This window comes from Aptenodytes patagonicus, chromosome 12 (genome assembly GCF_965638725.1).
Source record: "Aptenodytes patagonicus chromosome 12, bAptPat1.pri.cur, whole genome shotgun sequence".
In the NCBI taxonomy this organism is placed as follows: domain Eukaryota; kingdom Metazoa; phylum Chordata; class Aves; order Sphenisciformes; family Spheniscidae; genus Aptenodytes; species Aptenodytes patagonicus.
The window spans coordinates 22483329-22501156 of NC_134960.1; the positions used below are offsets into that span (position 1 = coordinate 22483329).

The window sequence follows — 17828 nt, forward strand, 5'->3', positions numbered from 1 at the left end:
CAGGTAGTTGTAGAGAGCGATGAGGTCTCCCCTCAGCCTCCTTTTCTGCAGGCTAAACAACCCCAGTTCCCTCAGCCGCTCCTCATAAGACTTGTTCTCCAGACCCCTCACCAGCCTCGTTGCCCTTCTCTGGACACGCTCCAGCACCTCGACGTCCTTCTTGTAGTGAGGGGACCAAAACTGAACACAGTAGTCGAGGTGCGGCCTCACCAGTGCCGAGTACAGGGGCACGATCACTTCCCTACTCCTGCTGGCCACACTATTGCTGATACAGGCCAGGATGCCATTGGCCTTCTTGGCCGCCTGGGCACACTGACGGCTCATGTTCAGCTGGTTGTCAACCAGCACCCCCAGGTCCTCTTCCGACAGGCAGCTTTCCAGCCACTCTTCCCCAAGCCTCTAGAGCTGCATGGGGCTGTTGTGGCCGAAGTGCAGCACCCGGCACTTGGCCTTGTTGAATCTCATACAATTGGCCTGGGCTCATCGATCCAGCCTGTCCAGGTCCCTCTGCAGAGCCTTCCTACCCTCGAGCAGATCAACGCTCCCGCCCAACTTGGTGTCGTCTGCAAACTTACTGAGGGAGCACTCGATCCCCTCGTCCAGATCATCGATAAAGATATTGAACAAGACCGGCCCCAAAACTAAGCCCTGGCGAACACTGCTCGTGACCAGCCGCCCACTGGATTGAACTCCATTCACCACAACTCTCTGGGCCCGGCCGTCCAGCCAGTTTTTGACCCAGCGCAGAGTACACCTGTCTAAGCCGTGAGCCGCCAGCTTCTCTAGGAGAATGCTGTGGGAGACGGTGTCAAAGGCCTTACTGAAGTCCAGGTAGACCACATCCACAGCCTTTCCCTCATCCACTAGGCGGGTCACCTGGTCATAGAAGGAGATCAGGTTGGTCAAGCAGGACCTGCCTCTCATGAATCCATGCTGGCTGGGCCTGATCCCCTGGTTGTCCCGCACATGCCTTGTGAGCGCCCTCAAGATGAACCGCTCCATAATCTTCCCCGGCACTGAGGTCAGGCTGACAGGCCTATAGTTCCCCGGATCCTCCTTCCAGCCCTTCTTGTAGATGGGCGTCACATTGGCAAGCCTCCAGTCATCCGGGACCTCCCCCATTAACCAGGACTGCTGATGAATGATGGAGAGCGGCTTGGCGAGCACCTCCGCCAGCTCCCTCAGCACTCTCGGGTGGATCCCATCCGGCCCCATAGACTTGTGAGCGTCCAGGTGGCGTAGCAGGTCATTGACTGCTTCCTCTTGGATTATGGGGGGTTCATCCTGCTCACCGTCCCTGTCTTCCAGCTCAGGGGGCCGAGTACCCTGAGGATAACTGGTCTGACTGTTAAAGACTGAGGCAAAGAAGGCATTGAGTACCTCAGCCTTTTCCTCATCCTCAGTGACAATGTTCCCCCCCGCATCCAATAAGGGATGGAGATTCTCCTTGGCTCTCTTCTTGTCATTAATATATTTGTAAAAACTTTTTTTGTTGTCTTTAATGACAGCGGCCAGATTGCGTTCTAGCTGGGCTTTTGCCTTTCTCATTTCTTCTCTGCACGACCTAACGAGATCCCTGTACTCTTCTTGAGTCGCCTGCCCCTTCTTCCACAAGTGGTAAACTCCCCTTTTTTTCCTGAGTCCCAGCAAGAGCTCCCCGTTCAGCCAGGCCGGTCGTCTTCCCCGCCCATTCTTCTTACAGCATATGGGGACAGCCTGCTCCTGCCCCTTTAAGACTTCCTTCTTGAAGATCGTCCAGCCTTCCTGGACCCCTTTGCCCTTCAGGACCGTCTCCCAAGGGACTCTCTCAACCAGCGTCCTGAACAGGCCAAAGTCCGCCCTCCGGAAGTCCATGGTTGCGGTTTTGCTGCCCCCCCTCCTTACTTCACCAAGAAGCGAGAATTCTATCATTTCATGGTCGCTAAGCCCAAGATGGCCTCCGACCACCACATCTCCCACCAGTCCTTCTCTGTTTGTAAACAGCAGGTCGAGCGAGGCACCTCCCCTGGTAGGCTCACTTACCAGCTGTGTCAGGAAGTTGTCTTCCACACACTCCAGGAACCTCCTAGACTGCTTCCTCTCTGCCGTGTTGTATTTCCAGCAGACGTCCGGGAAGTTGAAGTCCCCCACGAGAACAAGGGCTAGCGATTGAGAGACTTCTGCCAGCCGCTTGCAGAATGCTTCATCCGCCCCTTCATCCTGGTTGGGTGGTCTATAACAAACTCCCAGCAGGATATCTGCCTCGTTGGCCTTCCCCCTCATCCTTACCCATAAACACTCAACCGTATCATCATCACAATCGTTGAGCTCTATAATCCTCCATGAAGGCTGGAAAAGCAGGGGGCAACCACAGCTCCCAAGCACTCTTCATAATCCTTGAGGAAGAGCTATTTTTCCTGACTCATTTTCACCTGCACGCTGAATGGCAAGCACTTGCTTGCCCTTTCAGGCAGGCATGCAATGCCAGAACAACACACCAAGAACCTTGTTACGCAAGGGATTTACTCCGCATGGAATACCTCTCCTTCGTTAGCATGATCCACCCATCACACAGTCAAACAAAAGCCACGAAGGTAACAGCACGATATTTTCACTGAGAACATCTCCTTGATGCCCAACACTTCCACTCAAAGAAATGCACTGGGGTCCCTCCTCCCTCTGGCCTTGCTGCCACCTGCTCACCCTGTGCCTGGAAGCAGCAGGAAAGGAACGAGAGCAGGCAGGGGTGCTTTGCTGCTCCAAACCTACAGGCATTACAGCCCACGCAACATTCCGTCCATCCAACATCACTAAATACCACCACTGAACGGGAACAACAGTACATCTGTCTCTCAAACACATCTTCTTTACGTATCAGCGACTTACCTGTAACACCACTGATTCCTTCTTCAGAAAAGAAACATTTGCAAAACAGGACAATGGGATTTAAAGGACATTTTCCGTTAAGGTTATGAGAGATTTCTGGGGATGCTGGGCAGAAACAAATGACTCACGTTCTCCAAAAGCCTTGAAAACGCTGGACAGTGCGCAGTGCTCCCTTAGGCACTTCTATCACAGGGGAAGCAGAAGGGAGGCCTGAAAGCTAAGGACATTCTCTCAAAGTGAAACTTAGCTCAGGAGAGCGGAAAAGCCATCCCCCACGCTGATGGGAAGTCACACAAACGTCTGCCACCTGACAGCTGCCAAAATTCTCCAGTCTGCATCTCATCCACTGTGACCAACACAGTGACAATGTGAGAGAAAAGTAAACCAGAAGGGAGGGCGGTTTTGGTGAGAGGAGGGAAGAAAACCAAAGGATCCCATCCCACTGTCTTGAAACGCAAGGTTTGCCAACATCCTGAATACGGAGACCACTCCTTCCCCTCCCTAGCAAGACAAAGAGCAGAGAGAAGACCAAGGAAGGATCAGAGAAGGCTGGCAGCATGAGCCAAATTTCAGAGAGCTTCTGTTTGACCAACAACATTCCACATCACAAACAAGTGATGAAAGGTGCATATGGCAGTTATCGTCACAAGCAGTAATACCACGGAGAACAACAGGGCGCGAGGATGTGCAGAACTTGTGGAGGTCCTGAGAGGATCCCAGGCAAGCAGCCCTGTGCGCCGGGGCTCTTCTCAAGGTTTTCTACTGGCATCCTCTATCCCGCGCCATGGGGAATGGCATCTCCACAGCTAAGCAGACATTCTCCAGTCCTTCCCCAATGACACAGACCATGTTGTCAATGACCCAGCATCTCCATTTCCAGCAGGCAAGACCTTCAATCCCCTGACCAAACTCACCCTCCCCGTCACACAGACCCAAGCCCTACTCGGTACCACTCACAGGATCACTGCCACAATACCCAGACACTGCTCCACCCCAACGACATGCCCAGCTCTAAACCCAGCTCTGAGCGTGACCCAGACCCTTGCACATCCCCACCTTCCCTCATGATCGGCATAAAGAACTTATGGAAGGCTGCAAAGGCACACAGCACCGGGCAGGCTCTTCCCAGCTGTGTGAACTTCACCCGGAAATGCTTTTGCCTGTTCAGCAATCTCAGATGGAAACACCACAGAGCTGCACATTGCACTTCTTGAGGATTCTGTGATTAGAGCTGTGACGGCTCGGATCCCACTCCCCACAGATTTTATTCTTCAAGAGAACCACACCAAATGCCGAAGCGCAAGCACACTCGCGATACCAACTGCATGGGAAAATTCCTGCCACAGCAGAAGAGAGTTGGGCTGCTCTGCAGGGTTTGGCGTGTCCCTGCATGTAACCACAGGAGTAAAGCATGACAAGGGGACACAGCATTTGTACCGTAGGCCGACTGTGCAAGTGCACAAGGAGGAGAAGTCAAGAGCACAAAGTTTATACCCACCTCAACATATGCCCTTAAAAATCCTGCCTGAGGAGGACACAGGAACCGTCATGGGAACATTAATGGTTATGGAAGCTACTACAGATGACCACCACTACACAAGGACACCAGGTTGAAGAGCTTCCCTCCCACAACACCTATCCCAAAACAGCAGCAAAAAGCTGCACCAGACAGTACTCAGCAGTCTGCATCTCAGCCCCTCTCACCAACACATTGCCTACGTCAGGCAGGCACCAGCACAAGGGACTCTCTCTGCTGCCAGATAGTCATAACCCCAAAGCACACTGTGGGCATTTCAGTACCACACAGTACCTCAAGATCAGGAAGGCCTCCAACTCCAGACCCTTGGAGCCTGGGAAAGGATCCTGGGCAGGAACACTCCGTGCCCATCCTGCCTCATGCTTTCTGCTAGGCATCCTCCAGTCCCCACTCTGCGACAAGCATTCTCAAGACAAGCACATCAGATCCCATTCTTGTCTTCTTACAACATGGCCCACGGTCTTCCCAAGGAGTTCCACTTCCCTCAGACAAGTCTTCCCACTGCTCAAGGTCACCTTGCACATCACGACATGGCCAGGCCCTACTCAGTGCCACTGCCACATTCACCTCCACAAACATGCCACCCTTTCCTTTCTCACCTCAGGGCTCACTCCAGCTGTTGAACATCATAGCAGGCCAGCGTACATCATGCCACTTCTCTGGCCAGGAACCCAAGCCCACAACCGTCCCCATCAATGAGAGCACCATAAAAAAACATACAGATGGTATCATATACACTGCATTCAGCAGACTCTCCATAGTTGACCCTTCATGTTTTGCAATGCTTCAGCTATCTCAGATGGAAATGTTACACACCTGGGAGCTCAGTTACACATCGGAAATGTTACACATCTATTTGTAGACATGGTGTCAGGACAGCTCCAATAGCAATGGGCATTGATGTCCTTCTCTGAGAGAGCAACCCGAATGCTGACGAGCACAGCCGTGGAATGGAAGATACCTAATGTATAGGAGAATTTGGGGACTTTGAAAAGAAGGTTTCCGGGGCTTCCATAAGGCTGACATTGCTGATACAAATATTGGAAGACTATCAAAACAGGCCAGCGCACATCATAGCACGTCACTTCTCCAGCCAAGAATGGAAGTCTATAACATGGCTTGGGGGCGGGAAGGAAGGCAAAGAAAATTCCTGCTCCTGACACCTCCCTTGGGTCACACTCCTCTCCCTGAACGCTTTATGCTACGAACTACGTCTAGAACATACTTGAAAAAGAACATAGGAAAAGTCCCCAAGGCCTTCCCTACTTGCATAATGACTCTGGTGGGTGAGTAAAAAGAGAGAAATTACACCACGGGGAGAGAGAACCCTGAAGGCCCAGTTGTCACCTTCCATCCCCTCTCTTCCAGAGCAGAATCACAGGGGAGTGATTCTGCCACAGCAGAAGAGAGTTGGGCTGCTCTGCAGGGTTTGGCGTGTCCCTGCATGTAACCACAGGAGTAAAGCATGACAAGGGGACACAGCATTTGTACCGTAGGCCGACTGTGCAAGTGCACAAGGAGGAGAAGTCAAGAGCACAAAGATTATACCCACCTCATCACGTGCCCTTAAAAATCCTGCCTGAGGAGGACACAGGAACCGTCATGGGAACATCAACGGCTGTGGAAGCTACTACAGATCACCACCACTACACAAGGACACCAGGTTGAAGCAGTACCCTCCCACAACACCTTTCCCAAAACAGCAGCAGAAAGCTGCATCAGAGAGTACTCAGCAGTCTGCATCTCAGCCCCTCTCACCAACACATTGCCTACGTCAGGCAGGCACCAGCACAAGGGACTCTCTCTGCTGCCAGATAGTCATAACCTCAAAGGACGTTGTGGGCATTTCAGTACCACACAGTATCTCAAGATCAGGAAGGCCTCCAACTCCAGACCCTTGGAGCCTGGGAAAGGATCCTGGGCAGGAACACTCCGTGCCCATCCTGCCTCATGCTTTCTGCTAGGCATCCTCCAGTCCCCACTCTGCAACAAGCGTTCTCAAGACAAGCACATCAGATCCCATTCTTGTCTTCTTACGACATGGCCCACGGTCTTCCCAAGGAGTTCCACTTCCCTCAGACAAGTCTTCCCACTGCTCAAGGTCAACCTGCACATCAGGACATGGCCAGGCCCTACTCAGTGGCCTCAATCCAAGCAGTGCAGACACTTCCCATCAAGGAGAGCACCACAAAAAACACACACAGGTATCATAGGCACAGTGTCGGCAGACTCTCTGCTGCTGACCCTTCGTGTTTGGCAATGCTTCAGCTATCGCAGAGGGAAACGTGGCAGACCTGGGACCGATACCCTTTCTAAAGGGGATGTCGGGACAGCCCTAATGGCGATGGCAGTGATTTCATGCACTGAGAGAAAAAACAAAATGTTGATGAGCACACCACCGTAACGGATGATAGCAACTCTGTAGGAGAATTTGATTTGGCTTTTGTTGGGGAGGGCTGGTTCTTTGTTTATGGGTTGGTTGGTTTGTTTGTTTGTTTGTTTTTTCTTTAAAGAAAAGAAGATTTGGAGGGCTTTTGAAAGGGTGTGGCTGTTGATACAAATATTGAAAGAACATCAAAACAGGTCAGCATATGTCATGACAATTCACGGGCGAGGAATGCAGTCCACAACCTGGGGGAAAGGGGGAGCAGGAAAAGAAAATTCCCTTTTCTAACACCTGCCTTGGGTGACACTCCTCTCCCTGAACGCTTTATGCTACGAACTACAGTATCAACAAACTTAGAGGAAAAATAAAAAGGAAAGTCCCTATTGCTTTCCCTACTTTCATAATGCCACTGTTGAGAGAACTGAAAGGCAGGAATTACACCATGGGGAGAGAGAACCCTGAAGGCCCAGTTGTCACCTTCCATCCCCTCTCTTCCAGAGCAGAATCACAGGGGAGGACGAGGACACCGTTTTGGACAAGAAACCACAGCTGATTCCAGCACGGACTGCACTCAGCCACGGTAACAAGGCAGGAAGTAGGGCCGGGGGGGGACTGTCACCACCACAGCCTGCGTCTCTTGCACTCCTCCAGCAAGCTCGGGTGGAAACGCCACACACCAGCAAGCAAGAGCGTCTGCAAAGCTCATGCCGTGGCACCTCTCCTCGCAATCGGCAGTGCTTTTCTTCTGCGGGAGAACAACTCCCACCCAGAGCAGCAAACCTCCGCTGCGGACGGTAACTGCTGCCGGCTGCGGCAATACCTGCATCTCTTCCCCACGCCGAAGCAAGAGCCGAGGGGCTCCGGCGAGGACGCGAAGGCAGGTGCAAGGGTCCCATCAACACCCTTAAGCACCCGCCAAGCACCCACCGCCCGCAGGCCCCGCCGCCCGAGCACGGCTCCCACCACCGCCTGCCCAGGGGGCGGGAGGGAAGGGCGAGAAGGGAGAGAAGGGGCGAGAAGGGGCGAGAAAGGGAGGGCCACTGACCGTGTCCAGGAGAGCGGGCGGCTCCGGCTGCGTCTCCTTCGCCGCGGGGCCGGGCGGCGGCGGCAGCGGGAAGTTGGGGCTGAAAACCATCAGGTCGCTCTTGCCCGCGCCGTCCGCCACGCACAGGCTCCGGCTCTGGCGCTGCGAGTACGACCAGCTCCCCACCTCGCTGGCGCACACCAGCGTCGCCGGCCCGCGCCCCGACAGCACGGCCGCCCGCGGCGCCCACCGCGACGCCCCGTACAGCACCACCGCCAGCAGGAACAGGCTCGACACCGCGCAGATCGCCACCACCAGCCACACGTTCGTCGCCGCCGCCGCCGCTGCCGCCGCCGCGCCGCCCTCCGCGCCCGCCGCCGGACGCAGCCCCGCCCCCGACGACGACGACGACGACGACGACGAGCCCGCGGCCGCCAGCGCCGCCTCGCCGCCCTCCACCAGCGACACGCTCAGCGTGGCCGTGGCCGAGCGCGCCGGCTCCCCGTGGTCCCGCACCACGATCACCAGCCTCTGCCGCGGGCCGTCCGCCTCCTCCAGCGCCCGCGCCGTGCTCACCTCGCCGCTGTACAGCCCCACGCGGAACGGGCCCTTCCCCCGCGGCTCCCACAGCTCGTACCGCAGCCACGCGTTGTAGCCCGAGTCCGCGTCCACCGCGCGGATCTTCGCCACCACCTGCCCCGCCGGCGCCCCCCACGCCGCCCACGCCCACAACGCCCCCGACGAGCCCGGCCCCGACGCCGACGAGCCCGCGGCCCCGGGCCCCGGCCCGCCGCCCGCAGGCGCCAGCAGCGCCGGCGCGTTGTCGTTCTCGTCCACCACGAACAGCTGCACCGTGGCGTTGCCGCACAGCGGCGGCTCCCCCGCGTCCACCGCCCGCACCTCGAACTGCAGCACCTGCAGCTCCTCGTAGTCCAACGGCTGCAGCGCCCACAGGCGCCCGCTCTCCGCGTCCACCGACACGTAGCTCGACGCCGCACGCCACCCCACGCCCGCCGCCGCCGCCGCGCCCCCGCCGCCGCCCTCCGCCACCGAGTAGCTCACGCGCCCGTTGCCCGCCTCGTCCGGGTCCCGCGCCCACAGCCGCGCCAGCTCCGCGCCCGCCGCGTTGTTCTCCCGCGCCAGCACCGTGTACACGGCCTGCGCGAACGCCGGCGCGTTGTCGTTCACGTCCGACACCGGCACCCGCACCCCGCGGCTGGCGCGCAGCGGCGGCGCCCCGCCGTCCTCCGCCCGCACCTCCACCTCGTACTCCGGCACCCGCTCCCGGTCCAGCGCCTCCCGCAGCACCAGCGAGTACGAGCCCGCGAACGTCGCCACCAGCCCGAACGGCGCCGCCGGCCACACCGCGCACCGCACCCGCCCGTTCGCCCCCGAGTCCCGGTCCGACACGCTCAGCAGCGCCACCACCGTCCCCACCGCCGCGTCCTCCGGCACCGGCACCGACAGCGACGTCACCCACACCTCCGGCGCGTTGTCGTTCACGTCCACCACCTCCAGCTCCACGCTGCAGTGGCCCGACAGCGGGGGCCAACCTCTGTCTCTCGCTTCGATTTGCAACTCGTGTAAACGGACGTCTTCGAAGTCCAGGGCGCCCGTGAGACGGATCTCCCCCGTCTTGGGATCAATGCTGAATACATCTTTGCTACCAGCAGGAACCGAACTGACGATGCTGTAAGAAAACTCCTTATTAACGCCCTCGTCCGGGTCCGTGGCGTTCACCCGCGTCACCAGCGTCCCCTCCGCAGCGCTCTCCGGCACCTGCACTTTGTACACCGACTGGTTGAACTGCGGCGCGTTGTCGTTGGCGTCCAGCACCGAGATCACCAGCTCCACCGTGCCCGTCAGCGACGGACGGCCCCCGTCCCTCGCCGTCAGCAACAACCGGTGCACGGGAACCGTCTCCCGGTCCAGCGGTTTCGCGAGCACCAGAAACAGGGATTTTCTGTTTTCGTCAGGGGATTTAACATCCAGCGAGAAGTGCTCGCTGGGGCTGAGCGTATAGGAGAGCTGCGCGTTGGCTCCCACATCTGCGTCCGACGCGCCCTCCAGCGGGAACCGAGACCCCGGCAGCGACAGCTCCGCGATGCTGAGGTTTCTCCGGGCGGCGGGGAAGAGCGGGGCGTTGTCGTTGATGTCGGTGACCTCCAGCTCCACGTGGAAGACGCGCAGCGGCCGCTCCACCAGCACCTCCAGGCGCAGGGCGCAGGGCGCGCTCTTCCCGCACAGCTCCTCCCGGTCCAGCCGCGAGCTCACCACCAGCGCCCCGCTCGCCCCGCTCACCTCCACGCTCGCCCGCCGGCCCTGCGCCACCAGCCGCAGCCGACGCGCCTCCGGCTCGCCCGCCTCCAGGCCCAGGTCCTGCGCCAGCCGGCCCACCACCGTCCCGGCCTTGGCTTCCTCCGGCACCGAGTAGCGCACCTGCCCGCCGCCCAGCGCCCAGGCCGCCTGCAGCACCAGCACCCGCACCACGGGACCCCAGCACACGCCCATCGCCGCCGCCGCCGCCGCCGCCGGCACCCGACCGGGCCCCGCACGGCTCCCCGCCGCCGCCCGGACGCACCGGCTCTCCTGCCCGCCCCGCGCCGCCCCCCCGCGCTCACAGCCGGGCTCTCCGCCGCACCGGGGCGGAGCCGCCTCGCCGCGGAGCCGCCGTTTCTGAGCCTGCAGCGACACCGTGTGCTGCTCCGCCGCCTCACACGCTCCCCACCGTCGCCCGCGCCGCCGGCCCCGCGCCGGTCATCCCCTCGTTCCTCTCTTCCTTCCGTCCTCCTCTTCCCTTTTCTTCTTTCTTTTGTTCCTCTCTTTCCTTCTCTCTTTATTCCTTTTTTCGTGACTACTTGCTCTTTACTTGCACAGATTCCTTCCCTCCCTTCTTCCTTTCTCTTCCTTCCTTTCTCCTTCTTCCTTCCTTCCGTTATCTTTCTTCGGTTCTCTCTTTCTTCTTCCTTTCATTTCCCTACTTTTTTCTCCTTCTCTTTCTGCTTTCTTCTCGTCCTTCTTCTTTTCGTTCTTGCCCTGCCGTGCACGATTCCTTACTCCCCTTTCCCTTCTCTTTCCGCCCTTCTCTCTTCTTTAACCCCTCCCCAGTCGCCTCCGGCGCCGCGGCGGAGACCATCCAAGACGGAGCCATCAGCGCTAATTACGGGGCATCAGCGCTAATTACGGGGCATCAGCGCCGGAGCGCGGTGCTCTAACCAGCGGGGGGGCTGTTAGGGACCACCTCCGTTCAGCGTCTAGAGGTAATGCCGGTGCGGTCTGGTCATCTTGTCTATCGCTTCTTCCTGCCTTCCATACTTCCTGCCTTCCCTGCTGTTCTTTCTTCCTCCCTCCCTTGCTTTTTACTTCCACAGGTCCCTGTCTTGCCTTTTCCCTTTCCTTCTGCGATTCTTCTGCAAGATAACGTTGGTGCACCCTGGTAATCTCATTTATGGTTTCTTCCTTTGTGTCTTCTTCCTTCCTTCCTTCCTTGACTCTTTCCTTGCTTCTTTGCTTTTTTCCCTCTTTCTGTGTATTTCCTTCTTTCTTTCTGCCTTCCTGTCCCTCACCACCTTTCTCTGTACAGTGATAGCATCCGTGCACGCTAGTAAACTCATTCCTCTTGTCTTCCTTTCTTTATCTTCTTTCTCTCTAGTCATTGCTGACTTGTTTGCTTTCCTTTTCCTTCCTTCCTTCCTTCCTTCCTTCCTTCCTTCCTTCCTTCCTTCCTTCCTTCCTTCCTTCCTTTCCTTCTCTTCCTCCTCTTTCTCCTTCTCTTCCCTGTCCTTCCCTCCCCTTCTCTTCTTCTTCCCTCTTCGCCTCTTCCTCGTCTCCTTTACCAACGTGTTTGCTGCAGGACCACATCACTCTCGCCATGGAGCACGGACAGGCCCTCAGGCAAAAGCTCTTCCCTCTTCCTCACCGCTTTTCATCAAGCCTTCCACAGCGTCTCTCAGTACCGATGATGCCGACGTCCTCAACTCCATTCAGCACGTAGAGATAACATCGGGGCAGCCTGGTAATCTCGGCTATCGTCTCTTCCTTCCTCCCTTCCCTCCTCTTCCTTCTTTCTTTCATCTTTGCTTGCTGTTTCCTTGCATAGAGTCCTTCCTTTCCATATTCCTTTCTCTTGCATTCCTTCTTCATTTCCTGCTTCCTTTCTCGTTCGTTTTCTCCTCCTTCTTCCTTCTTCATCTCTGCGTTTCTCTTCATCTTTTTTCTCTTTCCTCCTTCTTTTCCTTCTCTTTTTTCTTCTTTGCCTGCCCTGCCGTATCCTTGCCTCCCCTTCTTTTCTGCTTCCATCCTTGCCTCTTCTCTTCTTTTCCCCCTTTACCAAAATATTTTCTAGATGGCTGCACCATGCTCGGCATGAAGCACGGACATGCCCTTTGGCAAGAGCTCGCATTCATTTTCCCTCCTGCCTTCCATCCATCCGGACAGGCAACAACCTTCCTGCTTTCTTCTGGTCTATGCAAGACAGACAGACTGCCCCTGCACCTCCCCTTCCCTTCTGGAAGAAGACCACACTCTTCAGCCTCCAGTCCTCTCAAGGACCCAGCACATAACACAGCAAGGCAATCGTACGGCAACAAACAGCTCTGCTACATCACAACAGAATCCTCCACCCTTGGAAACACAAGCCCAAGCCCCAGGTACTTGGACAGCTGTGCAAACACGCTCCAAAGAGTACAAACAGCCCAGGCGAGTCTCTCATTCGGGAACTCAAACCCATCACAGCCCAGCACGACAATCCTCCACGAAGGCTGGAAAAGCACGGGGCAACCACAGCTCCTGGGTGCTCTTCATATACCTTGAGGAAGAGCTATTTTTCCTGACTCATTTTCACGTGCATGCTGAATGGCAAGCACTTGCTTGCCCTTTCAGGCAGGCATGCAATGCAAACATCTCCTTGATGCCCAACACTTCCACTCAAAGAAATGCACTGGGGTCCCTCCTCCCTCTGGCCTTGCTGCCACCTGCTCACCCTGTGCCTGGAAGCAGCAGGAAAGGAACGAGAGCAGGCAGGGGTGCTTTGCTGCTCCAAACCTACAGGCATTACAGCCCACGCAACATTCCGTCCATCCAACATCACTAAATACCACCACTGAACAGGAACAACAGTACATCTGTCTCTCAAACACATCTTCTTTACGTATCAGCGACTTACCTGTAGCATCACTGGTTGCTTCTTCAGAAAAGAAACATTTGCAAAACAGGACAATGGGATTTAAAGGACATTTTCCCTTAACGTTATGAGAGATTTCTGGGGATGCTGGGCAGAAACAAATGACTCACGTTCTCCAAAACCTGGACAGTGCGCAGTGCCCCTTAGGCACTTCTATCACAGGGGAAGCAGAAGGGAGGCCTGAAAGCTAAGGACATTCTCTCAAAGTGAAACTTAGCTCAGGAGAGCGGAAAAGCCATCCCCCACGCTGATGGGAAATCACACAAACGTCGGCCACCTGACAGCTGCCAAAATTCTCCAGTCTGCATCTCATCCACTGTGACCAACACAGTGACAATGTGAGAGCAAAATAAACCAGAAGGGAGGGTGGGTTTGGTGAGAGGAGGGAAGAAAACCAAAGGATCCCATTCCACTGTCTTGAAACGCAAGGTTTGCCAACATCCTGAATATGGAGACAATTCCTTCCCCTCCCTAGCAAGACAAAGAGCAGAGGGGAGATCAAGGAAGGATCAGAGAAGGCTGGCAGCATGAGCCAAATTTCAAAAAGGTTCTGTTTGAGCAACAACATAACACGTTCAAGAGCAAATTATTAAGGCAGCCTATGGCAGATGTCTTCACATCACGCAGGAATATCACAAAAGACAAAAGGGTGCGAGGATGCACTGAACTTGTGGAGGTCCTGAGAGGATCCCGGGCAAGCAGCCCTGTGCACCAGGGCTCTTCTCAAGGTTTTCTACTGGCATCCTCTATCCCGCGCCATGGGGAATGGCATCTCCACAGCTAAGCAGACATTCTCCAGTCCTTCCCCAACGACACAGACCATGTTCTACCCAGCATCTCCATTTCCAGCAGACAAGACTCTTGCCTCATCAAACTCACCCTCCCCGTGACACAGGCCCAGGCCCTACTCGGTACCACTCACAGGATCACTGCCACAATACCCAGACCCAGCACCGGCACCACGGGTCCCCAGCACTGCCGTGGTAGTCCGCAAAAGCCCATCGCAGTCAGCGATTCCTTCTTCTCCCCACTGTGTCATTACAGATCTTTATATCAAAACAGTTTTAGCTGTGCGCTGTACAGTAATCCTTTCTCAGGGGCTACAGATCCTTTTCTCTTCTGCTCTTTTTCTCATCTGCATTCTTCTTTTACGTGCACTGGAAGGTCTTTCCTCCCCTTCCCCCGCTTTTATCATACATTAGGTCAGAGTGGCATCATGTGGAACTCTGCACAAATTGCCTTTTACGGTTGTCTGCAAATCATGCTGGTTTCCTTCATCTTTGCCATTTTCCATTCCATGCACTTCAATTCTTTCTCACATTGTTGCCAAATACTCATCCCCAGCATTTCCACTGTACTGATTTAGGACAAGTGCATATAATTTTTCCCCAGCCTCTTCGTAGAGAGCCCGTCTGCTAGTTTTTCTGAAACGTGGTGCTTTCCACTTGCAACTTAATTGCAACTGATTTTGAGGCCTGAATTTTGTTCTTCGGTTAAAACAGGCAGAAAAATCTCATTGAACTTTTAATTCTTCTCGAAGACGCTTTTTTTTTTTTTGTACTGGTGTTTATTGTCACCTCTACTCATCTTGATCTGTAGTTATTGTCATCAGTTCAAACGGCCCAAAATTAATCTTTCACACTTGTTTTCCTAGTGAAATGGTCTTGCCATAAATTATATTGAAAATTTTTTTTCAGTTAATGGGACAGTTCCCGAGATGGCCCTGATTGGGGTTCCTCTATTAGAAACCCTGAAGTTTAATTGAAGCGTGCCCAAAAACATGTGTGTTCCACATGCAGTTCTGTACGTTTCCTGCAACAAAATGTATGTAGAAGTGTTTCGTAACCAAGCCACTGGGGTGAGGGTGTTCACACACTGGTGCTGTGAGCAAGTCTTGTAAGGGTTGAGAGTAGAAGGAAAAGGGTAAACCGGGAAACAGATCCCCTTCTCGTGGTCAATGAGTTCCCCCCTACAGCATCCCTCTGAGGGAACAGGAGGGTCAAACGGTTCAGTGATAACTCCTTCACAGGAGATAACTCCCTGTTACCCATCAGCTCTGCTGTGAAACGCTGAGTGAAAAGGAGATGCAGAAGGAGAGCAGACTCTCAGAAACGCAGGTTACTCCACATTTGCCTCAACTCAGAGCGGAGGGGGACACAGGAGGGCAGAAGCGAGAGGAGACGCAGTCAACACGCATGGCGACTCCAGTCCCTCAGGAGGAAGCAGAAGAGAGCCGTGTCATGGGTGAGATCCTTCCTTTAAATGAGACAGGGCTGAGTTTTTCTGCTGTCTGTGCTCTCCATTCGTGCTCGCCTTCTGCCAGAGGCTCGTCGGTATCACAGGATACTGGAATAAATGTTGCCGTCCCCCGCTCCCACACCCCAGCAAAGCCGGGTGCGCAGCTGTGGGAGGATTGTCAACCACCATTTGAAGCTTCAGGGCAAAATCCGCCGCCTGCCCACACAGCTCTCATCTGCCCTCGTTCGTATTCACCATCACCTGCCCTGGGCCCCCACAGGCAGCCGGGCTGCAGCACACCAGCCCTGCGTCCGCCGCACTTCCCGCAGCCAGACTAAGGATGACAGCCACTGCTGCATCTCATGTACACAGACCAGAGTTCAAAAGATTATTGAACACGATTGTGCCTACTGACCTTTTTGTATTCCTGCCCGATGATCTCCGCAGCACTGCCGGTTCATATGGAAATTTGTCGCTGAAGGTAGTCAGGCTTTCCGTTGACAGCAATGATGTCCTGATTCCAGATCTGTCCCTAATGCAACTTGTGTATGGCCTATGCCATCAAAACGCAATGACGAACTCTTCTTCCTGTTGCATCTCTGTAACTTACCTGCATTTCTTTATCCTGCCCAGTGACAGGGTTTTCTCCCCGAGGAAGGCATTCAGACAGAGCATGTTTCATATCCCAAATCCTTGTGGAAGTTCAGCCTTTGAAGATGAAGAGTCATCTTTCCCTCCAGTGCTGCTCTTGAGCGGAGCAACCCACGGGAAATGGCAAAAGGGGCCTCTGGCAGACACTGCTGCTGCTGGGGACTCGGACTTATCAAGCCCATTAGCACATCCCTATCGCATTCATAACGCCCACACAGGTTTTGTAATTCTCTTCCATTGTTTAGGTCTACACACGGATTTTCTGTAGTCTCACACTATCATTACCATAGAACACAGGTAAACAGACAGAGACAAATCTATCCTATCAAGTAGAACAGCATTTGTTAACTTTTTCCAGGTGCAGGCAACAGAATTGATCTTTTTGATAACAGAGGACTGATGAGTAAGATTCTACAAGGCGTGATTTTTGCCAAGTTAATCTGGAAACACGTTCCTGTCCTCTGAGATTCCTGGAGTTTTCTGGCAGTTTGTTTTAATTCGTGTAGCAAAAGGAAATAAAGGTTTGGGTAGAGATCACTGTCTTGACTCGTGGATAGGAAAAGATGCCAGGATAGATATTCTATCAGCAAATTCATCATGCTCACTCCATGTGAGTCCAGGACGAGAGCTGTTTAAGCAGGATAGGTTTGGTTTTGTTTTCCCTACTTATCCACTAGCTAAGTCAGTCCACTTACCTGGAATAAGTAGATCTTCTTTGGAGGAATATTTCATGCCGTATTCACAGGGATGACAATACAATGCCGATGTCAGCAGAAAGAGCACCATTTTATTTTCAAGTATCTTAGAGCCATGCTAGGGTCTAAGTTAAGCTTGCTGTAAAATATGGTAGGATGTTTTAAACCAGTAAAACAGCTGTTAATGAGATGACAAGCACTGACGTCAAGGACAGAGGACATGGTGTCCCTTTTCCTGTGGCCTGAACACTTGTCTGCATTGTTTCTATATCCACTGAGCAGCAGCTGGAATAAACGGTCCCACAGAGATCAGCGCTCAGCTAGGGATAAAGGTGTTCTGTATGCAAAGAAACAGTTAAAGAATCCAGGATAACCTACACGTTGGAAGAGTCGTTTCTTGCTTACTCAAATCCAGTCTATGTGAAATTCTCATGTTCTGATGAAATCCAGCTACTACCTGAGTAGCAGTAGGGTAGTGGGTAGCACTGGCAAATCCTTAAGCACTGTAGCATTGCACTGCTATCACAGACACACAACTAAACTGCCTTTTATACCACCTGTATCTATAATGAGAAGCCACGAAGGTCATAAGGAAAAGCTGAGATGATCCTGCAAAAAGCACCCGAGTTGGTGGAAGGCTCAGTTTAGCTACTCCAACTTTGGTCAGTCTCAGAGTATGCCCTGTGCCTCTGACTAAACAGCAAGATGTGAGGAGTGGCTATCCACGTCAAGAAAGAATCTGTGCAGAAAAATCAGTAAAAGCTACTCACCTTTACACCCCGATAGCCCACCAGGTGCCCGAGCGTTACTCCGAGTCTCTTCCATTTGATAGGAAGGGGTGAAAGCCTAGTTAAACTGTTGCAAAAAAATAACCACGAGTTTTGCCATCCCGAGTTCAGTTCATCCATCAGAGCTCACGGAAGGAACGCCGGATTCTTAGAAAAGCAAGTACAGCCCCATGGCAAACACCAGCCGAAAGGCTGGTCTCCTGTCGTTCTTTAGACAGTGGAGAGACAAACAGACTTTTCTAGGAATATTTGGAAAGCTCTAGTTCGACCCCCTCTGAACTCAAAGCATAACTTCAGTTACACTTTGAGACAAGAAATGAAGAATCGACAAGAGGGAGAAAAGCAGCAGCTCCGGCAGAATCGCTGCCGTGACACAGGACATCTCCAGCTTTACCATCCCTGAGATGGAAAGTGCCGCACAGCAGCTCCAGGTCAGCCGGCTCAGGGCGACTATCCCCGTCG

The 17828-nt window shown here is 54.2% G+C and overlaps 1 protein-coding gene across 1 annotated transcript; it reads right to left on the reverse strand.

Annotated features, from left to right (window-relative positions):
* Positions 1-7006: 7006 nt before the first annotated feature.
* LOC143166270 (protocadherin alpha-3-like) lies at positions 7007-10323 on the reverse strand. Its single transcript, XM_076350457.1, has 2 exons — positions 7834-10323; positions 7007-7033 (listed from the first exon to the last, which is right to left on the reverse strand). Exons 1-2 carry the CDS (start codon positions 10321-10323, stop codon positions 7007-7009), a joined length of 2517 nt encoding a protein of 838 aa, XP_076206572.1.
* Between the last annotated feature and the right edge of the window lie 7505 nt (positions 10324-17828).

What these genes read in the sequence shown, in the direction of transcription:
- LOC143166270 (XM_076350457.1), bottom strand. Translation starts at nt 10,323, where the DNA reads ATGGGCGTGTGCTGGGGTCCCGTGGTGCGGGTGCTGGTGCTGCAGGCG. An exon ending in CGCCCGCTCTCCTGGACACG is followed by an intron (nt 7,034 to 7,833) that starts GTCAGTGGCCCT and finishes CCTTTCCCCCAG; the next exon opens with GTTGTGGACTGCATTCCTCG.